Source organism: Sceloporus undulatus, chromosome 6 (assembly GCF_019175285.1).
Source record: "Sceloporus undulatus isolate JIND9_A2432 ecotype Alabama chromosome 6, SceUnd_v1.1, whole genome shotgun sequence".
NCBI classification, from domain to species: domain Eukaryota; kingdom Metazoa; phylum Chordata; class Lepidosauria; order Squamata; family Phrynosomatidae; genus Sceloporus; species Sceloporus undulatus.
Window position 1 is genome coordinate 8943424 of NC_056527.1, and position 22734 is coordinate 8966157.

Genomic DNA, 22734 nt, shown 5'->3' on the forward strand with positions numbered 1-22734 from the left:
TATGAACAGCGTCTTTCTGACATTCAGAAAAAGGGTCTGCATTCGCCCTGAAAAAACAGTTATTTGATTTATTTTAAAAGGTCATATTTTGCAATCCTAAACTAGTTTACTTAAAAGTCAATCCCACTACTTTCAATGGAATTAACTCCGAAGTAATTAAAATTTAAGACTGGTGTGACAGAAGCAGATGCCCATGTATTTATCCTATAGCTACTCTGGTCTTACAGAAGCAGCAGCTAGCAGGGCCATGCCAATGGGTTTTCCTCTTCTCCAATAAGAATATAGATTTTTTCCACTGCAGTATCCTTAAAATATACTGTTAGATTCACACTGAGATTCTAAACCACAAATGACATCCCAGCTATTTGAGAGTAGTCCAGCTACCATAGGTTGGTTGAATCAGATATAGGCATCAGGAACTGGGCTAGTGAAAGCAAACCTCCATTGTTCTTCTCCCCACCAGTTGCTCCAGATTTAGGGCTCTGCTGAATTTGGACTGTGATGCAGGGACCAAATGGGAAGAAAAGGAATGCTCACAAACTCGATGGAAGATGCCTTCCATGAATGTAACTTGGCTTATGGACAATGCCTCATCCAACCATTTGTGTAGGATTTGCAGAGAACTGGAGGAGCCACTGTGGGAAGGAAGAGTTGGAAAATTCAGCTTTTGCCAGCCGAGTTGCATGTACCTAAACCTGTATTCAACCTAAACTGTGGAACTGTATTAGCATAAATGGATTACAGCAGAGATGGGAGCCCCGTGACTCTTCAGATGTTGCTGAACTGCAGCTCCCAGCATTCCTCTCCACTGGCTAGGACTGCTGGGACTTGCAGCCCAACAGCATCTGGATAGCCATATAATTCCAACCTCTGGATGAGATTTCACTGTGTGTGTGTTTATAGGAAATCATTTTGTATATCATTCTTGGTATCATTCAGTTAAATAAATTGTTAGTTATATCTAAACAAAACAAATTTCATCTTTTGATTGATGTTGTATCCAGGGGAAAAGTTAGAAGTACTTCACGAAAAGAAATGATGCACTGATTTTCATTACCAAAACAGCTTGTGCTCCTACTACCCAAAACGTAAAAGAATGGAAACAGCCTTCACAAATAACAGCGAATAATGCCCAGGAACCTTATATAGGCAGTTATTCTAAAACCGTTTATACTTATTTACAATGGTGCTTTATAAAAACAAACAAAAACAAACAAGTGAAATAATTGTAGCACTTCCTAAAAGATTTTGGAACTTTTTTTTCTTCATTTTTTTTTCTTTTCTTTTTGTAAAACTCCCTTGTCATAAAAGCCAACTTACATTAAAATATACATACTACAAGACAACACAACTAACAAAATATATAATAAAACTCATACAAGTAGAAAATTCTGAGGTATTTCTGGTTTGAGGTGGTCTGTGGTCATGAAGTTTTTTCAAAACTTTTTTTTTGTTTAGTTTAAACCTCGGAAGCCACGTAATGCGTATGTGTGTTCTCATTTTTCTTTAAAAAAATCATTGCATGTTTTGCAAGTTAAAAAAATATTTAAATGTTGAATCAGCAGCATTAGGAACATTCACTGACTAGAGCGAGTTTATGGCATAATAGAATTAGCTGTATTTAAAGTATGCACCACTGTTAGGACGAAAGAGTTGGGTGACAGAGTTCAGAGAATAAAGAATTAACTCAACAACTAAGAGGACTATCCAACCTATGCATCACCTAACCTGGTAGTAAGTCCCACTGCAAAAAAAGAGTGGCGCTTACTTAAAAGTAGCATGCGTAAATCTGCTTAGGATCATTCTGTGAAAACATGACTGGCCGTAAATTATATACACCTACGCTGCTAATACGTTTCAAAGCCTGCTTCAAAATGGGTTAAGTGCTATAGCTTCCACCAAAGAACTCTGAGGTGTAGCTGTTTGAAGGCATTGATACTTCGGTTAAAAAAATAATGGAACTCCTTCTCTTGTCCTCTACACTAGTGCAGGTAACAGGTTTCAGACTAGTTTAAATCTGTCATGCATACATGCGCCAAAGACTCTTCCTTAAAAGTGCAGATGTATTAGGCTTTAACTATTAAATCAAGAAACTCTGAAGCTGATAAATGACCAATTTTGAACATACACACTTGGAAACATGTCCTACTGATTTCATCGCCACTTAGGAAAAAGGCATGCTCCAGATTTGACTATCTAGCCTTCCATACTGATTGTTAATATTTAGCTGCTGCTATTATTAGCCATTTATTGTTAGCTTAACCTGCTTGTTTTCCTTCATATTTTACTAATATTTTTAAAACGCTGAATTTCAGAATGTAACACTGCCCTGATAGACGCCTCGAAGGAAATCTGCAGTAACTCAGCCCCAAGATCTAACTCTCTGAACTTATAAATATAATAAAAAGGTTTTCTTTTCTTTTTTTAACACTATTGAAGCCTGAGAGATTAAAAACCCATTTCTATCAGTGATTCTCTGTGACCCAACTTTCTCTGTGTTCTGCAGCAGCTGAATACTCTGCCTCAAAACTTGCCCTTCCTCTCATTAACGGTTTACCTGAGAAGTAGCTCTGTAGCAGATGTTTCTCCAAATGCTGCCAAAGTCCAACGTTCTCTTTCTCCCCAGCCCTATTACTAAGCTTTTCACTTTCACTCCTACCATCAGAGAGTTAACATTCTCTTCTCAGTTCCTTCCCCCTGCCCACCCCCCATGTTAACAACACCCGTTAGACCCGTAAAAGACACGTCTGCTTTTTCTTTCTTTTTTAAAACTCACTGTCTAAAATAGAAAAGAAATAAGAAAAGGAAAAGTTAGGGGGAAAGTCCGTTTTGAGGTGTGATCATATGTAACAGTCTTAAAGTTTGCAGCATGTCTTGCAGATGAGTACGTTGTTTTTCTGGATGTCACTGATATTCTGCGTAAAAAAAGACAGACCGGTAAAAGAGAAAACTCAAGAAAGCAGGATCATAAGGAGAACGAAGTGAGTCCATTGAGGTTTTGAGGTACCTGCACCATATCTGCATTCATTAGTCGGCACCCGAATGCTTGCTGAGATGTCCTCTTTTTCATCTTTTTTTTCTTCTTTTTAATACAGTAGAGCAATGTGCTGGTAAAATTGATCCGATCAAAACAATAATAATAATAACAACAACAATAATAATAACAACAATTTAAAAAGTCAAGATTGAAATAGCAGCTGCATTCATGTGTGTGTGTGTATGTGTCAGTGTGTTGGATTTTGTGGTTTGACTTCTTTCTTTTCTTTTTTATAAATCCACTGAGTCTGGAAAGACCACAAAAAATAAAACAAAACAAAAAAAAGTGAACCAGGATTCAGATACTTGATTCTTTGGGCAGCAAGTCCATGTTGGTGACAGAGGTCACGATGGAAACGAGGCAGTCCGAGGTAGTGCCGTTTACCAATTTGCGTATCTGAGAAATACGTTCCTCCACACAACCCGCCGATAAGCGTGCTTCTGCATCATGGTCCCAGCATTCCTCAATCGTGACACAAAGCTGCGCCAAACCCTGGATACGGAAGAGAAAACAAGGATGGGGCTGAATTTAGCCAGTGCTTGGAAAGTTATTTTTTAAAAGCTATACTTAATTCTGTGTCCCACCAAATACACTGTAGATGTATTTGAGCCTTCTCTGCTGTGGTACCAGTTGTGCAATATCCTCCCTTTACAGCCTGATTAGTGCCAATACTTATTTCATTCTGGGTTTCTTCAAATCTGCACAAGTGTACGGCTTAAAGTTGCCTTAAACTGTTTTAAAACTGGTTTTAAACTGTCCTGTTTTAACTTGTAAATTGTGGCTATGGGCTATCGTTAGCTTAATCTTGACACTCAAAATATTCTAAAAGAGTGTATTCATTTTTCACAAGAAACAAAGAAGACTATATACTTATGTATAAGTCTAGAAATGTAAGTCAAAAACTAACCGAAAAACTGAGCTGACTTATCCTCAGGTCAACATAAGTACTGTACTTTAACTCTTTTTCTTTTTAAAGGCACTATCCTCTGGTGGAAGGCAAGAGCGTAATCTACCCCTGTCTATTCTCTCATCCATCCAATCTTTCCTGTAAACACAAAAAGTTATGCCTGGTCGAATTTTGTAAGCTCTCTGGCATCGTATCGTTTTCCTTTGCTCCATCCTTTAGATCCTTTGCTGTATGTCCCTAAGTTTTACCCTCGAATTATCCATGGCTCATATCAAAATCCATAATTTTTTATATTTATTATAATTTTGGCCCCAAAACCTACCCTTGACTTATACATGACATGAATTTATAGTTGGGTGAATAGGTACATAAAAGAAATGGATCATGTTTCCAGGGAACCATAAAAAAGGTGCTCTTCTGAAAATATGTATGAAGATTCAAACAATTCTATACATAGGATAACACTTAAAAGTGTCCAATATATGACTCTGATTATTTTTTATCTCCTCCTGAACTGTAGACTCGCCACCCCATATGCGCTATGTCCATTACCCTCAAATGTAACTTTCCACAGATAACATTGTTACAAGTGACTTTCAGACACAGATAATGCCCTGTTCCCTTCTCTCACTACCTTCCTAATGGCTGCTCAGAACTGTTCAAAACTGAATAAAAAAACAAATTTTATTGTTTAATGCTTCAAGACAGTTCCTTTCTTCAAAGCTGGTGAAGGATATTCATATTAATTTGAAAGGGGGATCCAGTTATCCACTGCACTCCTAAACCTAGTTGCTAAGAAGAAATTCTGAAAGTATTAATGAGAAAAAACGTACAGGATGTTTAAGCCAGTGATCCTTGAACGCAGGGCGCATCTTCTTGTGAACTACCACCTCCTGTAGGTCCTCAAGGGATGGATGCTGTCCTATTTCTTCTTCAAAGGGAAGCATGTACTCATCCACTGGACCTGAGTTTGCACAGTGAATCAAAGCAACAGATAAGATTAATTTTGACTTTAGCTTGATCTGTCTTACTGGTAACACAAGAAAGCACTGAACAACATGCTTCACAAATATCTGTCATGTGTATTTTATAGCAAGCAATAGTAAGTACATTTCCATACTGCTTATCTTAAGCACTCCCTAAGCAGTTTACAATGTGGAAGCTAACTCATTTTAGCAACCTACAGAAGGATGCCAGCTTGAGTGGACTTCGGAGTCCTGGGATCGAACTCACAACCTTGTGCCACCAGAACTCCTTTGTTTTATAGATAATGCTTCTCATTCATTCAAGTACTGCCCAAGAGATATGTAGGATTATTAGTTTATTGCGGCATGTACAATGTACAAGTCTATTCCAAGCTTAATATTCACCCTTACACTTCCTTACACATTTTCTCTCAAAACACATTTTAAAACACATTTTGATTTTTTGTAGCTGTGAAGTTTTGCTCCATTCAAATGTATGAAAACTGAGAATTTGCTCTATTGTAATTCATATTTTAGTCCACAAACAGGACAGTCAATATTGGGATTTGCAAAATTCAACATCCCTAGCCATCCTTAATAAGAGGTACCTGCATTAAATTTCCAATGTTTAAACCCCATCTACCAGAAATTTTGTATTAGTTCATAGATCATATTCCCAAACACTCAAGACATGATAATCTGATATTTTAATTTCACTTACTAGATTAAGAACAGTCAAAAATAGGTCCTAACTATCCACTTGTACTTTTTCACCACGTGCAACTTGCCATTTCAATTTGTCATGATTACTTGTTTCATTCAGTCCAAGCAACTGGGGTTATAATTTGGTTTTGGGAAACAAAGTGGAATAGTTAACCATGTTTGAATTGGTTTTGTTATCTTAAACCATAGTTCAATCACCATTTGTTTAGATTTAGGAAGAATTTAACCAAAATTAGTTGAAAAATCTCCACTCCATGTTTTTGTGGTAGGAAATGAAATTGGAGTGTGAAGGCTTGAGGCTCACTCAACATAATTCCTGTGACACTGCACTATGGTTTGGAGGCAGAAAACATTTATTTAGATTGTGATCCCATTCTCTGGGTGTCAGTCAATATGAATGTGTTACAGTCAGTATTGAAAACATATCCTAAAAGAGAACAAAGCATAATAGTTTATATCCAACATTAGCTAAGTGAGATTATTACAAGCGCTGGAATTGTTCCCTGAGCATTCATACAATCACCAACAGACAGTAAACCCAGGTAGCAGATTACCTAACGAAGTCACAGTGAATGGCACAACATTTTATACAACCAGAATCAAAGTACTGAATTTGACACCTGGATACTATCTACATAAAACAACAAACCAGATGCTAATAAAACAGATAATCTCTAAAAACAACCATTGCTTATCATTTTAGATATCAAACAGTCATCTTCACAACAGGCAAGTTTACCACTGTTTCTGTTGACTCTATATCAGCCTTCTAAACTGAATTCTGTTTCTGTCTCCCGATGTGTTAGCTATCCCTCCTAGTTTTGTATCATCTGCAAATCTGATAATCATCTAAATCAGACCCAGGTGTCTACAAATCCTTGTACTGTCATCAAGATACTTCTAGATGGACTCCTGCATAACCCATTCTAATGTTTTTCCTAGTATTGAGGTCAGGGTGACTGGTTGATGATTTTGTGATCTTCTTTTTTGCCTTTTTTTGAAGAGAAGGACAATATCTACTCATCTCCAGTTCTCGGGCACCTCACATATTCTCCAAGATTTCTAAAAAATGATGGCAAGTGGTTCTGTGAGCATGTTAGCAAGAACAGAGATTTTGATACTCACCGTCAGCTGCTCTGCATCTGGAGACCAACTCCCACAGGACTAGCCCCATTGCATACATGTCTATTCTTAGGAAAGCGTCTCTCTGGAAGTTTATTGCTCCCTCTAAGACCTCAGGAGCCATGTATCTCCTTGTTCCCACCTGAGCCAGAAAAAGAAGTTTTGTCAATGAGACCAAATGGCACCAAAGGTGTAGGGAAGGCAGGCTGGCTGGCTCTAAACTCTCAATTAAAGACTGAGTTATGGTTCCCATATTTCCACACACCCACCCACCCCCCAAAATGTAGCCAAGCTATTAGCATATAAGTAGAAATGTACCCCTCCCTCTTTGCTTTTCAAATCCAGCTTTATGAAGTTAGGTATAGGGTAACTTCTTGTTTAAAACTGTAAATTTTTCAACAGAGAAACCCATTCATGGTGTGCCTGTAGTCCATAAATCTGGAGATAAGAGGCTGGGCAGTTCTCTCCAGCTAAAATTCAGTCTAAGAAAACTGTGGAAAGATAGTGAACCTGCAAGACAATGTACTTAGCTCTTACTTTGCTTCGAAGAAAGGGCAGGCAAAAGAGCAGAATGGGAATGCTGTTTGGTTTAGGATATAGGCCATGCCAATAGTAATGTTTCTTAACCTAAGGAAGAACTATTCCTACTACTCTGAGATACTACAAAAACAGGTGGTATAAAGCAAACTCTTAAGTTGTAGCTGTTACCTGGCCATGGGTATCTCCTGGAGGTTTTCCAGGTTCAAACCGTACAGCCAATCCAAAGTCAGCTAGTACGGCCGTCAAGTCACTCTTCAGCAATACGTTTTTGCTCTTGAAGTCCCTACAGAAAGAAGAGTGGCAGGGGAGGAACAGAGGGGTGTTTTACATAGCACAGATCTCACAACTTTGAAAAACACACACAATAAAAGATGTGACATTAATCAGTGCTGTTGGGGGCAATCTTGATTTGTCTATTCACTACAGAAATTTTGCAACTGACATTGGCACGAGATAGATTTGCACCCAAGATACGGGGTTTTCCAACAAGGGGAAGATCAATAAACAAAACAAAGGCGACTTTGAAGGGAAGTCATCCTGTATGACAATCTTTTGAAATCCCTTATTATTCCGTAGAATTTTAGCTCTTCAGACAGCATCTTTGCTGAGAAACTCAGTTAGATTTTCAAAACACTAGCTGTTGGCCTGGTTCCTATGAGAGAGGAGATTATATTGGGCACACTTTTTGTCCCTACCTACCCAAGTAAAAGTCCTGCTTATTAAGTCATTCCCAGACTTTCCAACCTTTTCAATGGGGGTGGAGAGAAAGGGATGAATATAATTAAATTACAGACCTTAGGCAGCAGATGGCAAGCCCATGTGTGCTCAGCATTATAATGCTCCTGCCATCAGTTCACTTCACTGTGGTAACCCTGCCGGTCTGATCGCAGGACAATTGGGGGGGTGGGAAGCATACAATATAATTAATGAGGGCAGATACAATTGTTTTCTGAAATGTCCTGTCAGAATATGTTACGAAGAGACACCGCGGCAAAGAGAGAGATGGAGAGAGAGAGAGCACTCACTGGGGTAGAGGAGAGTTCAGTGAATTCCCAGGGCTCAGGATGCCTTCTGGGAGGACTATGTCCTCACAGTTTCTGAGAGGAAGCAAAAGAGCAAGCACTTCCCTTCTATTGGAGGCATGTTAAAAATGGGAGCGCATATTAAAATTGCTTATTTGCAAAACTGGGAAAGAAAAGGTGTGACAGTCCCCATTAAGCATTGGAATTGTTCAATAATTTGCTACATCACTTTTATGAAACTGCCTGTTGGCTCAAAAAGACTGCACTTAGCCAGCTCCTGGTTAAGGCATAATAGAAACTACAAAAACTATCTATTTTACTTTAGGGCTGAAGAGCAGGGTGTAAATACTATGAATAAACAAACAAATAAATAAATAATTCAGTGGGAAAGTTCTGGCTTCCAAGGCAGCACACAACAATAAAACACAAATTCTGATACAACAGAAACAAACCACTATGGAAGCAAACAAAATATAAGCAACTGAAGTTAACATACGGTTAAAGCCTATTAGATACACAGTAAGATAAAAGCACTTTGACTGACGGTCCCAAGCCTATCAATAAAAGGCATTAAAAGCTCTCTTGGGAGACAATTCCAAAACTCTCAGGGTTTCGCGGCAGCTGAGAAGGCCATAAAATTGTAGGCATTTATAGATCCACTTATTTCAAATTATAACCCCGCAATGTAGAATCTAACAGATGGACAATGTAGTTGGAACTTGTATGCTTTTACTTAAAGGCTTAAAGTTGGAAAGATTAAACATTCAGAATTTATCATTCCCGGACAATGGCAGTACTTACTGGAATAGGTTCATATAGGAGGAAGACGTCCTCATATGACACAACCCCAAGTCATTTGGGGCTGTCGGGTATCAACTAATACTATCCTACTACCTGAAGAAGTGATGGACTTACAAACCCCTATGTCCCCATCAGAGAAACTTGAAGTCTCAAGCTAATGAGTGTCTTGGAAGAACCTGGAATCAGAATTAGCATTTTAAGAGATTTTGTTGTTGTTGTTGTTGTTATGTGCCTTCAAGTTGTTTCCTACTTATGGCGACCCTAAGACAAACCTACTATCAGGTTTTTGTGGCAAGATTTGTTCAGAGGAGGTTTGCCATTGTCTTCTCTTGAGGACGAGAGTCCAAGGTAACCTAGTGAGTTTCATGACCGAGGTAGGAATCAAAGCCATTACTAATTGTTAAATTAAGCTACTCACTTTTGTTAGGGGGGAAGAAATGGGAAAGAAACAACCTAATTTTAAAAAAGCATCTCAGCATTGTAATCCCTTGCCTGCAGTTTATTCTTACTGCACATTAGGGGGCAGTGCAGCACCAAAAAGCCCACACAATAGTCTTCACGCTTTCTACAATGGCACCTTTTCTCTGTAAACTGCTCTGCAGAGGGACCTTTGTTCATTTGCCATGGAAGCCCTGCCTGTTGCAAAGAACTGTGCAATGCACTATAGCTCCATGTAACCCCAAATACATTTTGGAGCCCTGCAGAATACCCAACATGTCCCCAGGGCTCCTGGTTATTTTTCTTCCCCCCCCCCCCCCGCATTTAGTTTGCCCCCCCCTGCTTCCAACAAATGTGTGCAAAATGTTCAAAACAGCTGCTAAGAACAATTGTGTTGCTTTCCCCACTTTTCCAGACCCAACACACCTGAAATGGCCAACACTGCCTCAAAATGAAACTTAAACTCACTTTGAGTTTTGCACATTGGGGTAACCCACTGGAGATCTGGGAGGGTTGGCCCTTGCTCTTGGTGGTGGGCCACCTCCATTACTAGGCCATGGACATATGCATACATACACATGGTGCACAGAATGGTGTAGTCTCACAGCCAGACAGTGTATCCTAGAAGACATCCCACACTCTTTAGTTATGGAAGAGGAGAAGGAGAAAAAGATTGCTGGTGGTATGAAAGCAGTTGTCCATAAAGCTCCTCTGCCAATACAGAAGTAACTGAGGCACCTCTGACAAGCTTCTGCTGGTTCCAGCTGATCACAGTCTGATCACAGTCTGAAGCCAGACACTTTTAGGAAACTCATAAGCAGCATATACAGAGCTAGTAGCTCTCCTTTTCTGTCTTGTAAGAGATGTTGTAAGAGACAAAACATGTTCTCTATCATTCTCTTAATACAGAATTGGTCTGACATTCCAAAAGCTACACCATAGAAGCCAAGTATGATATTTCATCTGCACTTTTGTATTGCAATTATCTGGGAATAAAAAAAGGACATGCCTATGTGCTATAGCAGGTTTGTGTCCTTCTCCTTTACACCAAGGGACGTCTTCATGCAGGTAGGAGAGTCCACAAGCCATTGTTTCTGCTACATGACAGAGTTCATTCCAACTAATAATGTTCCCCTTCAGGTAGTCGGTCAGAGAGCCCTGGAAGAAATTCAACACAAACTGTCAAATTTTGTCAGCGACTCTTGCTGGAAGTAGTTAGTTACAAAGCACATTACATTTGGAATGGGCACAATCCAGGGAAAATCGAGCACAGCAATCCTATGCATAGTTACCTGGGAATAAATGCCTCTGAACAAAACAGAGGTCAAATTATTGTGTTTCAACTGTGTTATTGTTTTGTAATAGGTTGCAATACTAAATAGCAAAGAGACAGACTGTTCTGAGCAGTGTGAATCAGAGCCAAAACTAGTAGTTGTTCAGGAGATGGACCAACAGCCTTCCGCTCGAATCCTTTACTTAATTTTGAGACTTGAGATTGCAAGCTTCTCAAATCCATCATATGTAAAAGAAATTTTCTATCTTTTTAAAAAAGTGATTAATTTTGTATTGTTAGTCATTACATTCACAGAACACTAGTTTAACATTTTGCCTTAATTGGAGTCAAGGATCAAAACTGTGACATTTATCAGATCTGCTCAACTGTGCTGTACTAAGGCTTCCAACTTGCAGTTGTTCGGCAGATGTGTGCCCTCCAAATTCTATATCTGGACAGGACGGTCTTGAAATTAATGAATGAACAAGCAGGTGAAGAATTTAGCACCATCCGTCTTCCATTTTTATGGATGGCACAACTGAAGACTAGTCACAAGAAGCCTCTCCTGTCCTAGCTCTATGTAAAGGGAGAAAGGTGCAGGAAAGTAGAGGGTGAGCTATTTGGGTTCAATTTGCTTTAGGTCTTTCTGTAGTGAGCAAGATGACAGAGTATTCACACATCTCTTACCTTGTCATGGAAAGCAGTGATCAGCCACAGTTCTGACTCCAGGTTGGTTCCTCGCTTTTCTGCTGCAATAAACTGCAAGAGGTTTTCATGCTTCATGCCTGGGGTGTTGAAAATCTCCCTTTCACTCTGCCAGGATTGCTTATCCTACAAGGGAAGGGAAGCAGGCAGGGAAGAAGAGAAATGGTTGGAAAAATAAACAGGCCTCTATCCCTATGCATCCATATCCTGTTATAATAGATTAGAGTTGGGAATCATGCAGCTCCCCATCTGTTCTTGAGTTGCAGATCCCAGCAGTCCTAGCCAGCACAGCAAGTGGTAGGGAATGCTGGGAGTTGCAGTGCAGCAACAACTAGATTTCCATATGTTTCCCACCAAGATAATAAATAATATCCTACCAAAAAGCTCATGAGACTCTATGTTGGGAGAAAGGTAGGATATAAGAAAACAACAACAGCAACTCAACCAAAAAGTCTCGGGGTGTTTTTAAGACTAACAGATTTATTTTACCAGTAGCTTTCATTGGATGCATTGAGGAAAAAAAAGACAATAATTTAAAGAAAAAAGTTGTTTTCCCCTAGGCTGTTTCCTACTTATGCACACCCACAAATGAAATAAGAAGATCTAAACTTGCACTGTACAGTCAATAAGAAATATGGCTGCAATTCTATGCACCTGAGAATAACTCCTGGTGAATTCAGCAGGGTTTGCCTCTGACTAGACATTATAGAACTGCACTGTTTGTTAAAATTTAGCTAAAGGTATTCAAAAGAGGCATATAAAAGAACAAGGACTATGCAGATGCTAACCAGATTTAAACCTTTTGTGTATAATCTTAACAGTTACAGCTTTCTAATCTGGATTAGGATAAAATATCCCACTAGTTAGTCAGAACTGGCCTGGAACAGATGACATGGAAATCGCCTTCTTTAAATCCATCATGGCAAACAAATTGTGGGGGATTAAAGATTAAAGCAGAATGTCTAAAGATTTCTCAGGGTACAGCTATGTGTGTGAGTGTATGTGCCTTTAAGTCGCCTGATTGAAACCGGCACAACTATCATTTCTTCTCTCATAGGGAACCTTGGACTCTGTAATTTTGTGGATACACTGAGATATAAAATAGAAGAAATCTGTAACTAAGGTCCAAAACATGCTGCAGAAATAATCCAGTTTGAGACGACTTTAACTGCCCTGGCTCAATGCTAGGGAATTCTGGGAACTGTAGTTTTGTGAGACATTTAGCCTTCTCTGTCAAAGAGATCTGGTGCCCAATAAACTACAGTTCACAGGATTCCCAAGCACTGAGCCAGGGCAGCTAAAGCTGTCACAAACTGGATTATTTCTGAGGTGCGTTTTGGATCAAGAATATTTAGCATCTCCATGAAACAACCAACTCCACAGATTGTTGGGGGGAAACCACAGTCAGTGATTAAACCAACAGAAATCCAAACATATATTTGTAGTTTTTCTATAACTTCAGCCACTTTCTAGAAACATATAGAATTCTCTATTCAACCCAGGAAACAAAAACTCTCAGAACATAAGGAGAATATTCTGTGCAGAAGCAATGAGGGGAAATATAAATCTGGATGCATATCCTTAGAGTCTTTCCTCTTCTGCCATGTTCTCCCTGTGCCCAATTGATCTGGTTTTGTCCTTAGGTCAATAAAAGACTAACAAAACGAGATTCCTTCAAAACCACAACACTCACACTGTCAATGACAACTTCAAATATTCTGCACCAACAACACCTCACAGCATAAACCTGCTGTGTAACAATATTCCATTTTATGCGTTTATGTCTACCTAAGCTTGTTCATTTTTTAACAAAAAAGAAGTCTAGAATTGTTCAAGTTTTATGCCATTCTCTAAGGTATTCTCTAAGTCAGTGATACCCAAAGTATGGTTTAAGGGGACATAGAGGGTTGATAAAAATGGGAGTGGCAGAGAGCCTTCAGTTAAAGGACTTACGTACAAGAAAGACAAGAAGAACCAGCTTTTAGGATCATGGTTGAGATGAGAAGTTAGAACATGTGGTAGCAGGGGGGAAAGAGGTAGCAAAAAGGAGCTTTCACATCTGTGACCAACTAGTTCAAGAATATAAATACCCAGCAAACCAAAAAGTTAGCAAAGCAAGTCAGAAACACACACGCACGGGCACATATATGCGCACACACAAAAACAAAAAGCAGAAGGAGATAGGCAAATAAAGTGGATTTAAAAAAGCAGATTGAATCCCATTTGTTTTCAAATAGCAACAGAAAATCCAATTAAGGGACATCAAATTCTATCTGTAGCATATACAAAATAGTAGCATTTCCAGCTTACACCTGAAGGACAACGGAGGCAAACACATATGCAAACAGGTGCTGTACACCCATCTTGAAGAGCTCTAACAAAACCTTTAGTGCTTTTATCAGAGAGGGAAAAAGGAAGAGCTGGGGAGCCTTCTGTCTGTATCTTTGAAGTAAGGGATGGATCTTCCTGGTGAAGGAATGTCAGGAGGTCAACATGTCCAAGATGGAGTTTCTTGTCTTTCCTCCTAAGCCCACCCTTCAACACTCCTTTTCTGTCTCTGTGGACAACATTTCTATTCAACCAGTCCAGCAAGCCCGCAGTCTTGGTTTTATCTTTGATTCTTCTCTGTCATGTATCCCTCAGATCCAGACCACAGCCAAGGCTTGTAGATTCTTTTTGTACAATATTGCCAAAATCCGACCATATCTCTCCACCTCTACTGCCAAGATCCTGATCCATGCCCTAGTGATCTCACAACTTGATTACTGTAACGTCCTCCTGGCTGAGCTTCCTCTTTCTCACCTCCATCCTTTAATCTCTGTCCAGCATTCAGCTGCATGCATTATCACTTCCACCCACCGCTCTGACCACATCTCTCCTGTGTTGGCATCCCTTCACTGGCTCCCTCTCCCTTTCCGCATTCAGTATAAGCTCCTGCTGTCAACGTTTAAAGCCCTCCATGGACTGGCCCCTCCCTACTTATCAGACCTTCTTTCTCCTCACCTTCCCACCAGGGCCCTCCGTTCTGGTAGTCAAGGTCTGCTATCCCAGCCCAGGATTTCCTCTGCCCCATCTCGGATTCGCCCCTTTTCACTCGCTGCCCCTCACTCCTGGAACCTTCTTCCCCCGCGAACAAGAGCCATCACTTCTTTAACCAGCTTCAAAACGGAGTTGAAGACCATCCTGTTCAGGGCAGCGTTCCCAGGCATTGCATAATTGTCACTTGCTATTTGATGTTCTTTTGTTGCCTGTTTTATTGAATCATTTCCTATATTGCTATGTATTTTATATGTATTATCCTACTAGAGAGGCCCCTTCCCCACCACCACTCCCTTTGTGTCGTGTCTTTTTAGATTGTAAGCCTGAGGGCAGGGAACCGTCCAATTAAAAAGACTGTATATACAGCGCTGTGTAAATTTACAGCGCTTTATAAATAAAGGTTAATAATAATAATAATAATAATAATAATAATAATAATAATAATAAAGGAGGTGACAAGTCTACAATTGGTCATCTATGGATCAGTGTGATACTGCTAATCTATACCAGGGTGACCAGAAGACCTCCTTTTCCAAGACATAGCCTACATTTCAGCCTTCTGTCCAGGTGGAATTCCAAAATGTCCTCCACTAAGAAGTATGAATTTATATTTAGATGAGTGCTTTGCTTATACAGTGGTCCCTCCACATTCACTGGGGTTAAGGGCACAGGACTCCAGTAAACGTGGGGGAAAATGCAAATTAAAACAAACACAATACTTATCCTTTTTACCTAAGAGTACACCTCTGTAAGAATCTCCAGGTCCTCCAGTGCAACTCTATGATCAACATCTGCCAGAAGTTGAACACAGAATCATGCTGAAGAACCTACAAATGCCTAGAGAAGCATTTTCTCTAGGAACTTCTAGGTACTCCAGCACAACTCTATGGTTAATGTCCAGCTGAATTGCGCTGGAGGACTCAGAGATCCCTAGAGAGAACATATTAATGAAAACTAATCAAATCCACAAAAAGCCAAAGCCGCAAATGTGGAGGGCCAACTGTATTTTGTAATACCGAACATTTATCGTGAATGCCCTACATTTTGTGGTGCCTTGTCTTCCTTTCAGGTTATGATATCTGGTCACCCTGAATCTATACTATGGGCTTCTGGGGGTATAAGTGCATATTCAAAGCTGTGAAACCTTCCAAGGGTTTGGAGTGACATCTGAAACAAGCCAAAGTCTTTTCACTGTGTCTTGAATTGTATGGGAGTGAGTGACCTTGAAACTCAAATCAAAAGCATGGTTCCTGTTAACAATCATTTGCCAATCAGAGGCTTAGAACATGTTTTAACCCCTTGCTTTAAAATGCAGCTGGAAAGCAATTATTTCTGAAAAACAGAAATGCCATACTCACCTGAATGGGGAAGATTTTCACTGCTACATAGTCATTCATCAGCTGAGCCTTCCAGACACAGCCAAAGCGCCCCCTCGCCTTGATCTCCAGCAGCTGCAATGGTTTAAGTCCAACCAAAGGAGACGGAGGTGGTGGCCCTGGGTCCTAGGAAGAAGAAGTGGATGATGATATGAAGCAAACTTTGGGGTTTGCTGAGACAGAGCAAAACACAGTTACATGGACAAAGTCTGTTCAAGCCACATGAGAAAAAGGACCAGTATGGAAGGGAAAGCTTACTGTTCATTCCTTCAGAATTATCACTCCCATGAACCTAGCATGTCCTTGATAAGGTCTAGGTTTGCATTATTTCCTGAAAACAATGGAGAACTCTCTCTGAAGGATTGCTATGAAGGACTGGTGCTATTTCACGCACCAGTCCAGAACCAGCTTTGAGGAGGCTTTTAGCCAGCTTCTCTTGGAACCTGAATGTCTGGCCTTAGAGCTGTTCAGGATGAAACAAACCTTTTTCGAATTTTTAAGTTTCTTCTACTCCTTTCATGCTATTTTGTATTTTATTTTATTTTTCCCCTTTCTTGGATGATACATGCTTGGAAATTATGTAACTGTTGCCTAAATATATTTCTAGCTGAGAAAATAAGAAGTGCAACATTCCTCCTTTCCTGTAAGGGTATTGTCATTACAAAATCTGACCTTGATATTTTTAAATGGAGTTTGCTGTTCAAGCCTATGTTTGAAAAGGAAGATAATATGGTGTTTTCAATTCAGGTCAATAAGCAAAACAGTATTGTATCCATCCAGACAAATCCAATGCTCTCATTTTAAGAAAAGACATTATGGACATTACATCTCCCAATGAGTTTGGCCTTCTACAACTTATTTTTCTAACTAAAAGCATTACTCTGAAAACTAAAATCAGGCTAATGCACTACTCTAAAAACAACCTTTCAAACAGAAATAGAACAAAGTGACCTTTTCAAGGAATCACAGAAGTTTTAAAAAGTACTATTGAAGGGTTTGCATCTCTTTGACTTGCTATTGGCATAATCCCCTCTCTTTCTCCCCAATGAATTGAATGCAGTTAAATTAATCTATCAAAGCACTAATAAAGGTTCCAACTTATCCTATTCCCCATAGTGTTAGTTTCCATTTTTAGTGGTGTAAGAGAGAATTTTTTAAAAAGTTATCCCACATCTGCGGTCTGACGGTGTTCAATCTATTCAACCACCTTAGGTTAGGATTCTACTGTTCCATTCTACTATTTGAGTAAACTAATCCTAAACTAAGAACCACCAGCACATGGGCTGCGTGTGTCCACATTATCAAGTGGAATTTACTATTCTGAATAATCTGACTTCCCATAAGTACAGCTGTCCCTCCCAATTCACGGGGGATCTGTTCTGAATCCCACCCCTCCACAAATCTGGAAAAACACCAGTATTGGAGTCACCATCATTTTCAATGGTGGCGCACTCCTGCATGCACCATTGCATGCGGGTCTTAGGCAAATGCACCATTTTGTCCCTCCCTGCTTGCTGTCTGCAGATGGGCAAGACTGCAGACTCCAAGTCCGCGAATTGGGAGGGACAACTGTACAGACAACCATCTCACTACATGGCTGTCTATAGGTGGTGGGCTTGTTCTCATCCCAGATAATGGGTTGACGACACACGGTTCTTCATATATGATCTATCCCACCTTTCTCCCAGATTTTGATTCAAGGCATCTTACAAAAGATAGACAATTACAGTCAAAATACATAGTCAAAAACATACAGAAGTTGAGAATAATGATTTGTTAAACTACCAATCAATTAAAACCATTTTAAATATTGCTTCAAAACAAAGATTAAAAGCAGTACATAAAAAGCTCTTTTAGTGCTAACAAACAATTCCCAAAGGCTTGCCAGAACAGACAGATCTTGCTCCTGCCTAAAAGACAGCAACCTCCTAGACTTCTAAAGACTGGAGAAGACCCTTTCCTACGTTCCTACCAGGCATGTTTGTGAAATAGTGGGACAGGGAGAAATGCCAGCAGAATATGTTAGAACTAGGCCAGGCTCAGATGGGAAGATATAATAAATGCCAAGGAAAGTTTAGTTTCTGGATGGGAGATTACCAGAAAGTAATCACAACTTTTCAAAGGAGCAACAGTTGAAGCTGATATAATACATAGGCTGCATCTACACTGCAGAAATAATCCGGTTTGACACCACTTTAACTGCCATAGCTCAATCCTGTGAAATTCTGGGAACTGTAGTTTGTTGTGACATCAGAGATGAGCAGGGAAACCGATTCTTATTTCTTTTCATTTTCTATATTTCTTTTGCAATTAAAATTTTTAACATGAACAATCTAATTTACGAACAAAGTAATATACATTCAAAAAAGAAAAAGACAGAAAGAAGAAAAAGGCAGAAAACTAATACATAATAGAACTCCAAGCCGCCACCACCCACCCTAACGATAATGAAAATAAAAATAAAATAAGAATTAAAAATATTTGGGCTAACTCTTCATGATCAGAGATAAAGATAGGTCTCCCTGCTTGCCTCTGATGAATTCTGATCAGTGATCAGAGATAAGCGCAAATCAAAGATGCTAAAAGTTCATGTACCCTGCCTCTTTAAAAACCTTAAATATTCCAAGATATTTTAAGGAGAAGGGTATTTAAATGTTAGTGAAGTGGTTTGAGTGTTGGACTATAACTCTGGAGACCAGGGTTTGGATCCCTGCTTTGCTATGGAAGCCCACTAGGTGACCTAGGGCAAGTCACATGCTCTCAGCCTCAGAGGACGGCAAAGGCAACCCCTCTCTGAGCAAATCCTGCCAAGAAACCCCATGGCAGGTTCACATTAGGGTTGCCATTAAGTCAGAAATGGCTTGAAGGCACACAACAAAAACTGGTTAAATGCAACAAACTGAACTGTGCTTTGTATACCTGAAAACTGTTGTAGCAGAGGTTACATCTGAGTTAACCTGCTTAGATTACAGCTGCGCTTTGTATGCCAGAAACTCAGTGCCACAGGCCAGAACAGCAAGGGTATGGCTGCTGTATAATAATCCTATATGATTATTTTCAGCCATATTTAGACAGCTGCATCTGAGGTTTGTTGAAAGCATGGTAGCCATGGGAATTCACAGGACATTTAAGGCAGCCCACTTCCTCTCAGAGCCAGTTTGTAGAAGCTAAAAGAGTTTTACCATCTGAACCCACCATTATCTGTAGATCCAATTCACTTCTCACATACCTCACTAATGTCAACATGTCCGTACGGCGGCTTGCGGTGACGGTACATCCAGAAAGCCAAGAGGATGGCAATGGAGAGGGCAATGATTGGAAGCAGAGAATAAACCAGAATGTTCAACAGTGAAGGAGTTGGTGGGGGTGGCTCATACACAACTGAAAAAAATAAGAAAAGGACAGCGATGTTAAGAATTTATAAGAACATAAAGAATGGATGTGCTGTTTATAACGAAATGTCTATTGACTCCAGCATTCTGTCTTCAAGAAGTTTATGGAGTAGGAGACAGCTGTCCCTAGTCAGCTGTCCACAGCATCTGGTAAGCCAAGTACTTGTGAAGAAAGCATAATCATAATAGTAATAATTGTTGCTGTAGTAGTAATGGTTTTCTTTATTTATTAACTTATATCCCATCTTCCACCCAAACTGGAACCCAAGGCAGTTTACAAAAATGAAAAGAACAACAGATAAAAGCAAATGTAAAGAAATAAGTAAAATATTTAAAAAGTTATGTTTAAATGCATTTAAGCCAGCTACAGAATTACAACCTTTTAAAACAAATCCATTCAAAAGACAAAAATAGAATGGCACCCTGTTAAATTCCACCCATTTCTACTCAGAATAGAAAAGTTTTCAGACACTAATAAAAGGACAGCAAGAAGGTAGCATGCCTAGCCTAGTTCTGTCATATTGATTGGTTGGAAATAAAGGCAGCCAACCTTTGTACATGGCTATCAGGCAGATGGGATCTAGAATCCTTGTTAGAATCACAGCCAAAGATCAACAACTGTACAGAGGCATAGAAAGGGTTGTTTTGTACAGTTGGCTCTCCTTATCCACTGATTCTTTATCCATGGATTCAAGCATCCATGGTTTGAAAATATTCCAAAAAAGTATACATTCCAAATAGCAAACCTTGATTTTGCCCTTTAATATAAGGGACACCATTTTGCTATGCCATTGTATTTAATGCAATTTTACTGTTGTAACCCGCCTGGATTCTTAGTGGTTAGGCGGGCTATATATAAATCATTATATTATTGTTGTTGTTGTTGTTTATTAATGGGACTTGAGCATCCATGGAGTTTGTTAAACATGGGCGTCCTGGAACCAAACCCTAGCGGATAACAAGAACCCACTCTATTTAGTAGCCCTGCTACTAAATACAATTTCATTTGGGTTGGCACTTCAAGGCTTGGAACCCACCAGAGGAATAAACTATCCCTTAAGCAACCTAGTTGTATAGTTTCCCTGCAGTGTGAGAAGACATCCTTCATGCTGTGTCTGACTCCTTCCTCATGCTTCAGTGTCAATCAACCTTACCACTCTAAGAGGAAGGGCCAGTCCTACCTTTGCACCTGGTGCAACTTCGAATGCATGAATGTGATGGATGCTACTGCTTCCCTCCCTCCCCTGGTTATTAATGATCAGGAGCTTACTTGGAAGTTCTCTGACTTCCAGGCAAGCTACCTGACCCAGTGGATTGAAGGCAGAAGTTATGACTCCATCAATCAAAAATGGTGGGCAATTTAAGTATGGCAAGAAAAGACACAAAATGTTCATAAGGCTAGTAAAATGCAGCCCTCTGATGCTCATGAACCCTCTGATGGCCAGAAGTGGTTAAAGTATTCCAGAAAACATAACCTCTCTGGGTCTTCTTCTTCCATGGTTACTTATATTACACATTGAAAAGAAAGTCTAAACATGTCTCTGCTGTCGGTTCTTTTGTTGAAACAGAGTCTTCTGTTTCTCCGGAGATGCCTGACAAGGACGAGGGAGAGCTATGTCCAGATTTTTTTTGGGGGGGGGGGGGGTGTCTCTGCCTAAATATATTTCTCCCCATTTCATTATATCGGAGCAGTTACCATTACACGTCTGGAGGCTGAGTGGGAAAGGCTAGTTGGTGAAAAGATTTTTGTATATGGTGTCAGCTTAAAGGGGTGTATCCTCAAACGGACTTGGTGGGGTCAATCTTTGCCTTTCAGGTGGGTCTGAACAAGAATATTAGTACCAAAACTCTCAAGAGATACGTTTGCCTCTTTTCAAAAAGCTGATAGGTATCTTCTTCCACATTGTCCCATTGGCTGGAGCTATGCATTGAATTAGTTTAGTTACTAGTTCTTCACCAGTTCCAGAAAGGATTCAGGCACACTCCACTCACAGTGTTGCTATACTTCTGCAGCCTTGAGTACAGCAACTTCTCTGCTAGAGATCTGTAGGGTTGCCACTTGGGTTTCCCTGTCATCTTTGGTCAGACAATATCAGATAGACAAGTTTTCTTCTGCTGACATGTCCTTTAGCAGGCGTATTCTGCAACAGGTTGTGTCACTGTGATTTGGAAGCTGCCCCTCCAGGTGGTTAGGTGACCACTTCTTTAGGTCCCAGCATGAAGGACTGCCTTCCCACACTAAAGGAAAATGCAACAGTGGTACTCACTCTGAAGGTTCCTTTTCTGCAGTTGTGGTTGGTGGAGGTCTGGTTTCTTTATGGCCATTGGTGGCACTTTTTTTTTGTTAGAGCTGGCATCATACCATCACTAGAAAGGTGGTACTAGGCCTCCTTTTTAGGGTGGTAAGGTTGATTAACAGGTCCTTCCTGTGAAGCCCTTCCTGTGAAGCACAAGAGAGAACCCAAAACAAGTATGAAGGATTCCCTCCCCACAACTGCAGAAAAGGACCCATCAGAGTGAGTACCAATGCTCCATTCTCATAGCCACTTAGTTGGAAGACAAGTCATGCCTGCACACTTCAGTTCCCTTCACTTGCTTCTGTCCTATGTAATGCTCACAAATCACTTTTCCATGACCTCACCTGGAGGAGTGGGCATCCCATAGCCAACCACCAGGATCTTGAATGTCAAACATGGGATAATTTGGGTACAATTAGATGTTTAGGGGCCCAGTTATATCAATTACTGTGATGGGGATGGTGGAATTCATCAGCTAAAGGGCTGTGATGATTCTCTGCTATAGACCACTAATGGCATAATTTACCACTAATAAAGCTTATTTCATAGTAGTGAAGTATGTTAGTTTTCAGAATAACGTAGACACTTGGGAAGACCTGGAATTCCAAACAATTCCAGCTCAGTACATCTCTTTGGTCATCAGTGTTTGCCTCCTAAAAGTAAACCATGCATGGTAGTCCTACAGATTCTTCTCCTTCTCCAGGTTTGTTTGGGTTGCCTTCTGTCCTGGATACTTGCTACTGAATTACTGTTTACAAGGAGGCACAATTTACCATTCTGAGCTCCTGGCCTTTTTCTCTTTGATGAAAAAAGGCAATCCAAGACTAGGTCAAATGAACACTCAAATTTTAACTGGAATTATGCTGATACCCTAAAGTCTACTTTCCTATTCTAGAAGGGTGGAAGGATGGTATATGAGCCTCCCTTAACTTATCATACTGAGGAGACTTCTATATGTACCTATCTGGAATGACTCCCTTTCAGAAATCATACTTTCCTCACCCATTTCATGCTATCACATTATTTCTGCAGGAATATACACCCCAAGCATTCTATAATAATTTCTAGAAGACTTTATTTCCTTTGCCCATGACTTA

General features: G+C 39.9%; 1 protein-coding gene across 2 annotated transcripts in view; it reads right to left on the reverse strand.

Annotated features, from left to right (window-relative positions):
• Window positions 1-1167: 1167 nt before the first annotated feature.
• Window positions 1168-22734, reverse strand: part of ACVR2B (activin A receptor type 2B) — a 170475-nt gene continuing 148908 nt past the window's right edge. For both annotated transcript variants that reach the window (XM_042474471.1, XM_042474473.1), the window contains exons 4-11: window positions 19178-19329; window positions 15931-16074; window positions 11516-11659; window positions 10565-10713; window positions 7463-7577; window positions 6758-6896; window positions 4778-4908; window positions 1168-3529 (exon numbers count right to left, since the gene is read on the reverse strand). In XM_042474471.1, coding sequence (XP_042330405.1) covers window positions 3335-3529; window positions 4778-4908; window positions 6758-6896; window positions 7463-7577; window positions 10565-10713; window positions 11516-11659; window positions 15931-16074; window positions 19178-19329 — 1169 coding nt within the window. In that variant the 3' untranslated portion in view covers window positions 1168-3334. The remainder of the gene's footprint in view (window positions 3530-4777; window positions 4909-6757; window positions 6897-7462; window positions 7578-10564; window positions 10714-11515; window positions 11660-15930; window positions 16075-19177; window positions 19330-22734) is intronic.